This window comes from Babylonia areolata, chromosome 10 (assembly GCF_041734735.1).
Source record: "Babylonia areolata isolate BAREFJ2019XMU chromosome 10, ASM4173473v1, whole genome shotgun sequence".
NCBI classification, from domain to species: domain Eukaryota; kingdom Metazoa; phylum Mollusca; class Gastropoda; order Neogastropoda; family Buccinidae; genus Babylonia; species Babylonia areolata.
In genome coordinates, this window is record NC_134885.1 from 44,528,544 (window position 1) to 44,538,543 (window position 10,000).

At 42.2% G+C, this 10,000-nt stretch overlaps 1 protein-coding gene across 1 annotated transcript in view; it reads left to right on the plus strand.

The window, feature by feature from the left end:
* Positions 1–10,000, plus strand: part of LOC143287034 (cell surface hyaluronidase CEMIP2-like) — an 82,795-nt gene that overhangs the window by 32,227 nt on the left and 40,568 nt on the right. Inside the window, exons 15-16 of the mRNA XM_076595048.1 lie at positions 2,703–2,854; positions 6,811–6,882. Of these exons, the coding sequence (XP_076451163.1) occupies positions 2,703–2,854; positions 6,811–6,882 (224 nt within the window). The remainder of the gene's footprint in view (positions 1–2,702; positions 2,855–6,810; positions 6,883–10,000) is intronic.

Here is a 10,000-nt window from a genome sequence, read left to right on the forward strand (position 1 = left end):
TCATCCAGTCAGATTTCAGTAACTGGACAGTTCCCTGTGTCATCCAGTCAGATTTCAGTAACTGGACAGTTCCCTGTGTCACCCAGTCAGATTTCAGTAACTGGACAGTTCCCTGTGTCACCCAGTCAGATTTCAGTAACTGGACAGTTCCCTGTGTCATCCAGTCAGATTTCAGTAACTGGACAGTTCCCTCAGTCACCCAGTCAGATTACAGTAACTGGACAGTTCCCTGTGTCATCCAGTCAGATTTCAGTAACTGGACAGTTCCCTCAGTCATCCAGTCAGATTTCAGTAACTGGACAGTTCCCTCAGTCATCCAGTCAGATTTCAGTAACTGGACAGTTCCCTGTGTCATCCAGTCAGATTTCAGTAACTGGACAGTTCCCTCAGTCATCCAGTCAGATTTCAGTAACTGGACAGTTCCCTCAGTCATCCAGTCAGATTTCAGTAACTGGACAGTTCCCTGTGTCATCCAGTCAGATTTCAGTAACTGGACAGTTCCCTGTGTCACCCAGTCAGATTACAGTAACTGGACAGTTCCCTGTGTCACCCAGTCAGATTTCAGTAACTGGACAGTTCCCTCAGTCATCCAGTCAGATTTCAGTAACTGGACAGTTCCCTCAGTCATCCAGTCAGATTTCAGTAACTGGACAGTTCCCTGTGTCATCCAGTCAGATTTCAGTAACTGGACAGTTCCCTGTGTCATCCAGTCAGATTTCAGTAACTGGACTGTTCCCTGTGTCACCCAGTCAGATTACAGTAACTGGACAGTTCCCTGTGTCATCCAGTCAGATTTCAGTAACTGGACAGTTCCCTCAGTCATCCAGTCAGATTTCAGTAACTGGACAGTTCCCTGTGTCATCCAGTCAAATTTCAGTAACTGGACAGTTCCCTCAGTCATCCAGTCAGATTTCAGTAACTGGACAGTTCCCTCAGTCATCCAGTCAGATTTCAGTAACTGGACAGTTCCCTGTGTCATCCAGTCAGATTTCAGTAACTGGACAGTTCCCTCAGTCATCCAGTCAGATTTCAGTAACTGGACAGTTCCCTCAGTCATCCAGTCAGATTTCAGTAACTGGACAGTTCCCTGTGTCATCCAGTCAGATTTCAGTAACTGGACAGTTCCCTGTGTCACCCAGTCAGATTACAGTAACTGGACAGTTCCCTGTGTCACCCAGTCAGATTTCAGTAACTGGACAGTTCCCTCAGTCATCCAGTCAGATTTCAGTAACTGGACAGTTCCCTCAGTCATCCAGTCAGATTTCAGTAACTGGACAGTTCCCTCAGTCATCCAGTCAGATTTCAGTAACTGGACAGTTCCCTGTGTCATCCAGTCAGATTTCAGTAACTGGACAGTTCCCTGTGTCATCCAGTCAGATTTCAGTAACTGGACTGTTCCCTGTGTCACCCAGTCAGATTACAGTAACTGGACAGTTCCCTGTGTCATCCAGTCAGATTTCAGTAACTGGACTGTTCCCTGTGTCATCCAGTCAGATTTCAGTAACTGGACAGTTCCCTGTGTCATCCAGTCAGATTTCAGTAACTGGACAGTTCCCTGTGTCATCCAGTCAGATTTCAGTAACTGGACAGTTCCCTCAGTCATCCAGTCAGATTTCAGTAACTGGACAGTTCCCTCAGTCACCCAGTCAGATTTCAGTAACTGGACAGTTCCCTCAGTCATCCAGTCAGATTTCAGTAACTGGACAGTTCCCTCAGTCATCCAGTCAGATTTCAGTAACTGGACAGTTCCCTGTAGACGAGCGGAACTAAAAACAGCAGAGAGAAGGGGCAGCTGATGTGACTGTTCATGGGATGGAAAATTGCGGGTGGGGGTGAAACTTGTTTTGTCGGTGTCGGATAATGGCAGTGAAGATGTTTTGCAATCAAAACAAACAAACAAAAAACACAAAAAAACAAAACAAAACAAAACCAAAAAAAGGAAAAAAAAGAAGGTAAACTGACTAAAAATAGGAGAAAACCGGCCACTCTGTATACCCTGTATCAGGCGGGTTGCAGTGAACATGAAATGAAGACCGTCTGGCCTGACTACCTTGTTAAAGCAAGGGTGTTCTTCTCGACAGTCACTTTTTTTTTCTCCAAATTCAGAGTAGAACAAAGCTAGTTGAATCACCGTCTATACTTACTGCCTTGTTAAAGATAGGGACATATACTTAACAGTTACCTTTTTATTTGAATGACAGTGGAATCAAACTGTGAAAAGGACCGTCTGTCCTGACTACCTTGTTACAGACATAGCCTTTTATTCTCGACAGTTTTTTTGTTTGTTTGTTTTTTTCACATAGAGCAGAATAAAGCCGTGGAAATGACTGTCTGCCTGAACATTGTTAAAGGCAGGGGGTCTGGTCTTTTCAGTGGAGAGATATTTAAAGGAGAACCGAATAAACACTTGAAAAGACCATCTGACCTGACTACTTTTTTTTCTTTTAGGCAGGGCCTGTTTTTCTTGACAACACATGTTTGTTTGTTTTTTCTAGTGGAAGTAAACTGAACCTGTGGAAAGAACCGTCTGACATCACTGCCTCATTGATGAAGGGCGAGATGTTCTTTTCTTTTCTTTTTTCTTTCTTTTTTTTCTTTTCTTTTCTTTCTTTCTTATGTTTTTTTCTTCTGGATAGACACTTTCTATGGAGAATGGAATAAATCTATGGAAAGGACCATCTGACCTGACCACTTCGTTACAGGCGGGCCTGTTCTTCGACAGCCAGGTTTCCGACGGGGAGTATTTCAACGGCGACTACCTGCCGGAGAACGGCGTCGTCCCCTCGGCACCCAACTACGACCCCCGGGATCCACCCAACGAGGATGGGGTGCCCGTCTGGGCGGAGATGTGCAAGTTAGTCAAATTAGCTCATGTCTCCGAGTCTTTCGGCCTCTGTCTGTCTGTATATGTGTCTCTCACTCCCTCGCCATCTCTCTCATTCTCTCTGTATGTCTTCTTTCTGTTAGATTGCCTGTCTGTCTGTCTCCTTTTTGATACAGCTGTATCAAAAAGAAAACATCTGTTTAGCATGCTGAATTCAGATGATGAAAAAAAATCCTCGGTTGGAAAATTGACCTCCGAAGCGGTACACCTGCGGGAATGGATGGCCATAGCTCCAAACGTTCTTTTGTTGGCATCTTGTGTGGATATTGTGGGAGACAAGCCGACAGCTTAATAGTAAAATTGTTAAGAAGGGAAAGGGCATAGTATTATTTGGAAAGTCAAATTGGTTTAGTTTTGTTGTACGTGTTTTTGTTTGCGATCAAAAACACTTGCTCTATCTATTTTGTTTGCCTCGTTTGTCAAAGCTGCACTGAATGAGTGTTAAAATACACAGCAGCCTCCCTGTCACAACTCTCTGTCTCTTGTCTTTCTTTCTTTCTTTTTTCCTTTGTTTTTAGTTTTCTTTCCTCTTTCTCCCCATCTTCCGCCTCCACCCCCTCCTCGTCTAGATTGTTCCCCTTCCATTCATCCTCCACCCCCTCCTCGTCCAGATTGTTCCCCTTCCATTCATCCTCCACCCCCTCCTCGTCCAGATTGTTCCCCTTCCATTCATCCTCCACCCCCTCCTCGTCCAGATTGTTCCCCTTCCATTCATCCTCCACTACCTCCTCGTCCAGATTGTTCCCCTTCCATTCATCCTCCACTACCTCCTCGTCCAGATTGTTCCCCTTCCATTCATCCTCCACCCCCTCCTCGTCCAGATTGTTCCCCTTCCATTCATCCTCCACTACCTCCTCGTCCAGATTGTTCCCCTTCCATTCATCCTCCACTACCTCCTCGTCCAGATTGTTCCCCTTCCATTCATCCTCCACCCCCTCCTCGTCCAGATTGTTCCCCTTCCATTCATCCTCCACCCCCTCCTCGTCCAGATTGTTCCCCTTCCATTCATCCTCCACCACCTCCTCGTCCAGATTGTTCCCCTTCCATTCATCCTCCACCACCTCCTCGTCCAGTTTGTTCTGCTTCTATTCATTCTGTCATCTGTCGATCATTCTGTCATCTGTCGTTCATTCTGTCATCTGTCATTCATTCCGTCATTTGCCGTTCATTGTGTCATCTGCCATTCATTCTGTCATCTGTCGATCATTCTGTCATCTGCCATTCATTCTGTCATCTGCCGTTCATTCTGTCAGCTGTCGTTCATTCTGTCATCTGTAATTCATTCTTTCAGCTGTCGTTCATTCTGTCATCTGTCGTTCATTCTGTCATCTGTCATTCATTCTGTCATCTGCCGTTCATTCTTTCAGCTGTCGTTCATTCTGTCAGCTGTCGTTCATTCTGTCATCTGTAATTCATTCTTTCAGCTGTCGTTCATTCTGTCAGCTGTCGTTCATTCTGTCATCTGCCGTTCATTCTGTCAGCTGTCGTTCATTCTGTCATCTGTCATTCATTCTGTCATCTGTCATTCATTCTGTCATCTGTCGTTCATTCTGTCAGCTGTCGTTCATTCTGTCAGCTGTCGTTCATTCTGTCATCTGTCGTTCATTCTGTCAGCTGTCGTTCATTCTGTCATCTGTCATTCATTCTTTCAGCTGTCGTTCATTCTGTCATCTGTCGTTCATTCTGTCATCTGTCGTTCATTCTGTCATCTGTCGTTCATTCTGTCAGCTGTCGTTCATTCTGTCATCTGTCATCCATTCTGTCATCTGTCATTCATTCTGGATATCGAAGGAACAGTGTCTTTTTTCTTAATGCATTGATTGTTTGATCAGTTTCGGTTTCTTCTTCTTTCTTTTTTTTTTTTTTTTTTGGATTACAGGATTGTTTGTTATCCTCAGTGGTGTTGCGTGACTGGTTGGTAATGTATGTGCAAATTTGTGTAAATTCTCCTTGTGTTTTGTTTATATATAATTTCCAATTGGTGTTTGCACCGTATATCTACTGCCCGCCCCACCACACCATCCAATATTCCCTGTACACGTCTGGTTATTCTCTTCCATTCTATTCTTTTTATCCATCGACTGTGAAAAGTCATTGGGGCGCTGTACAGGTTGTGTGTCCACTCCTGGGTCTCTACAAACGGTTTTCATGTCCCTCATGCAGTGCTGACAGTCCCTCATGCAATGCTGACAGTCCTTCATTTTTCTGTTCTCCATTCGTCTCTCTTCCTGTCTCCATTCTCTTCTATTGTAGCCTAGTCTCCCTTCATGTCTCCATTCTGTTCTATTGCAGCCTAGTCTCCCTTCCTGTCTCCATTCTGTTCTATTGTAGCCTAGTCTCCCCTCATGTCTCCATTCTGTTCTATTGTAGCCTAGTCTCCCTTTATGTCTCCATTCTGTTCTATTGCAGCCTAGTCTCCCTTCATGTCTCCATTCTGTTCTCTTGCGGCCTAGTCTCCCTTTATGTCTCCATTCTGTTCTATTATAGCCTAGTCTCCCTTTATGTCTCCATTCTGTTCTATTGTAGCCTAGTCTCCCTTCATGTCTCCATTCTGTTCTATTGTAGCCTAGTCTCCCTTCATGTCTCCATTCTGTTCTATTGTAGCCTAGTCTCCCTTCATGTCTCCATTCTGTTCTATTGTAGCCTAGTCTCCCTTCCTGTCTCCATTCTGTTCTGTTCCAGCCTAGTCTCCCTTCCTGTCTCCATTCTGTTCTATTGTAGCCTAGTATCCCCTCATGTCTCCATTCTGTTCTATTGTAGCCTAGTCTCCCTTCATGTCTCCATTCTGTTCTATTGTAGCCTAGTCTCCCCTCATGTCTCCATTCTGTTCTATTGCAGCCTAGTCTCCCTTCATGTCTCCATTCTGTTCTCTTGCAGCCTAGTCTCCCTTTATGTCTCCATTCTGTTCTCTTGCAGCCTAGTCTCCCCTCATGTCTCCATTCTGTTCTATTGCAGCCTAGTCTCCCTTCATGTCTCCATTCTGTTCTGTTGTAGCCTAGTCTCCCTTCATGTCTCCATTCTGTTCTATTGTAGCCTAGTCTCCCTTCCTGTCTCCATTCTGTTCTATTGTAGCCTAGTCTCCCTTCCTGTCTCCATTCTGTTCTATTGCAGCCTAGTCTCCCTTCCTGTCTCCATTCTGTTCTATTGCAGCCTAGTCTCCCTTCCTGTCTCCATTCTGTTCTATTGCAGCCTAGTCTCCCTTCCTGTCTCCATTCTGTTCTATTGTAGCCTAGTCTCCCTTCATGTCTCCATTCTGTTCTATTGTAGCCTAGTCTCCCTTCATGTCTCCATTCTGTTCTATTGTAGCCTAGTCTCCCTTCATGTCTCCATTCTGTTCTATTGTAGCCTAGTCTCCCTTCCTGTCTCCATTCTGTTCTATTGCAGCCTAGTCTCCCTTCCTGTCTCCATTCTGTTCTATTGCAGCCTTGTCTCCCTTCCTGTCTCCATTCTGTTCTATTGTAGCCTAGTCTCCCTTCCTGTCTCCATTCTGTTCTATTGTAGCCTAGTCTCCCTTCCTGTCTCCATTCTGTTCTATTGCAGCCTAGTCTCCCTTCCTGTCTCCATTCTGTTCTATTGCAGCCTTGTCTCCCTTCCTGTCTCCATTCTGTTCTATTGTAGCCTAGTCTCCCTTCATGTCTCCATTCTGTTCTATTGCAGCCTAGTCTCCCTTCCTGTCTCCATTCTGTTCTATTGCAGCCTAGTCTCCCTTCATGTCTCCATTCTGTTCTGTTGCAGCCTAGTCTCCCTTCATGTCTCCATTATGTTCTATTGCAGTCTAGTCTCCCTTCATGTCTCCATTATGTTCTATTGCAGTCTACTCTAATCTGTGCAATTCTGATTGTTTGGTTAGCCTTCAGTTTTGGTATCCTCGCATGGCTGATAGTTAACATTGACTAACGGAACTTGTTCCCTGGATTTCCTTTCAGCTTGACCTTCTACAGAAATGGAGTTTTCAATCTGTGGGTCAAGGGCGGTAACATACGTGTTTGTCACGCCTCGTAAGTGGACGATCACTCTCTGTCTCTCTTCCTCTCTCATGCTCTGTCTGTCTGTCTGTCTGTCTGTCTGTGATCTATAGACCACACAAATTTGTTTTGGATTTTACATTGTTTATTTTATTTTATTTTATTTTATTTTCACTTTTTTTTCGAAATTAAAGCCACAAAGGAAACAAAAATCATTTCTAACTCACATTTGCTTTTGTTTAAATGAAAGAGGAAATGCACCTAAATGTGACCAACAAACACAGAAACACACAAGATAGTTACATTTTATACATGTTAAATATATAATGTAACTGAACGTTTTGTTAAACTATTAAGTAATGCTTTATAAGCTTAATCATAGAGAAAACAATTAATACAATATGAAAAAAAACTCAATATGGGTATTAACAGTGTGGCTGTCTGCTTTATGATCACTATCAGTTTTTGAAAAATTGACATCAACAACACATTTTCACATATTACAGATTTTTGTGATGACCGTGATTCAGTAAGATATATATATATATATATATATATATATATATATATATATATATATATATATATATATATATATATATATATATATGTATGTATGTATGTATGTATATAATTATTTCATAATCAAAACCTTTTTTTTTTTAAAGCAAATACTCTTTTTCTGGTGTAAACTTCAAAGTCATTCATACATCTATTTGAGTATGCAGCTGCATTACATGCTCACACGTGAAAGTAAAATTTCAAATGATAAATACAGTTCAGTTACATTTTATACATGTATTTATATAAACACATAATATGTAACTGAACAGTAAGCTTTTTACTATGTATGAAAAACAAAAACTGTCAGTTACTGAATATAAGCTTATAACTGTTGAGAAAACGTGTAATACAGTGTGAAAAAATATATCGATATTAACAATGTGCATGCTTATTTGTTTCAAATAATTGTTTAAACTCAAATTTGCTTTTTGTTTAAGTGAAAAAGGATTCAGCTTCATATAAGAAATAAAATTCAGTTACATTCAATACACAAGATGGTTCAACCCCCCGGAATGGATCAGTCAGGCCAGGGTCTGTTTCCCAGCAGTCTCAAATCAGTTATGTAGACTGCTATCAGTCATACTATATTATTGTTACAGAACTTCACACACACATACACACACACACATGTGAACACAACAAACAACTCTTTCATTTAATAAACATCAATGTATCCTCATGTATAAAGATTTTTTCTTGTAATCTCTCTCTCTCTGTCTGTTTCTCTCTCTCTCTCTCTCTCTCTCTCTCTCTCTCTCTCTCTCTCTCTCTCTCTCTCTCTCTCTCTCTCTTTCTCTCTCTCATACACCTCTAATTTAGTAAATATATTCCACATTTGAATCTATTTTTTGCTCAGAACATGTGTACACAAACTACATAATATTACAAATTGTGTGTGTGTGTATGTATCTCTCTCTCTCTTCCTCTCACTCTCCCTCTCTCTCTCTCTTCCTCTCACTCTCTGTCACCTCCCCTTTCTGTCTCTCTCTCCTCTCTCCACCCCCCCCCCTCCCCATCTCTCCCCTCTCTCTCCCCCACTCTCTATGAACGTGTAGTGATTCAGTTGAAGATGAAACTCATTTCCTTTTTTATGTGTAAGTATTATGAAGAAATTCGAAAGAAATGCTTAGTTTTCAACGATGAAAACTTAAAGAAATGAACCTTACCAGTATGCTTTTTTGACAGATGATGAAATAAGAATAAGATCGCTAGCGAAATTCATCGCCCTAGCTTGGGATGGTCTGAAAAAGAAATTAACTTCGAAAGCCTTATAGTTATCGAAAAAACACTGTAACCACGATGCCAGTTCCACAGTTTATAAATTTGGATGACTTTGTTGAAAGTTGGATGGTCGAACTTTTTTATTTTCCTTTTTTTATCCTAGTAATATGTTCTATTTTATGCTGCTGTTGTTCTTGTTGTTTTTCGTTGATTTTCTTTTTTACTCTTAGCAATGTGTCAAATTCTTTGTAAACCGTCATTATTCTTTTGTTCATACATTGTCCCCCTTGCCAAAGGATAGTATTGTCAATGGCAATAAACAATGTCCGTGTGTCCCCCTTGTCAAAGGATAGTATTGTCAATGGCAATAAACAATGCCCGTGTGTCCCCTTGTCAAAGGACAGTATTGTCAATGGCAATAAACAATGTTCGTGTGTCCCCCTTGTCAAAGGATAGCATTGTCAATGGCAATAAACAATGCCCGTGTGTCCCCTTGTCAAAGGATAGCATTGTCAATGGCAATAATGTCCGTGTGTCCCCCTTGTCAAAGGATAGTATTGTCAATGGCAATAAACAATGATCGTGTGTCCCCCTTGTCAAAGGACAGTATTGTCAATGGCAATAAACAATGCCCGTGTGTCCCCTTGTCAAAGGACAGTATTGTCAATGGCAATAATGTCCGTGTGTCCCCCTTGTCAAAGGACAGTATTGTCAATGGCAATAATGTCCGTGTGTCCCCCTTGTCAAAGGATAGTATTGTCAATGGCAATAAACAACGTCCGTGTGTCCCCCTTGTCAAAGGACAGTATTGTCAATGGCAATAAACAATGTTCGTGTGTCCCCCTTGTCAAAGGATAGTATTGTCAATGGCAATGAACAATGTCCGTGTGTCCCCCTTGTCAAAGGACAGTATTGTCAATGGCAATAAACAATGTCCGTGTGTCCCCCTTGTCAAAGGACAGCATTGTCAATGGCAATAAACAATGCCCGTGTGTCCCCCTTGTCAAAGGACAGCATTGTCAATGGCAATAAACAATGTTCGTGTGTCCCCCTTGTCAAAGGACAGTATTGTCAATGGCAATGAACAATGTTCGTGTGTCCCCCTTGTCAAAGGACAGTATTGTCAATGGCAATAAACAATGATCGTGTGTCCCCCTTGTCAAAGGATAGCATTGTCAATGGCAATAAACAATGTCCGTGTGTCCCCTTGTCAAAGGACAGTATTGTCAATGGCAATGAACAATGTTCGTGTGTCCCCCTTGTCAAAGGACAGCATTGTCAATGGCAATAAACAATGTTCGTGTGTCCCCCTTGTCAAAGGACAGTATTGTCAATGGCAATAAACAACGTCCGTGTGTCCCCCTTG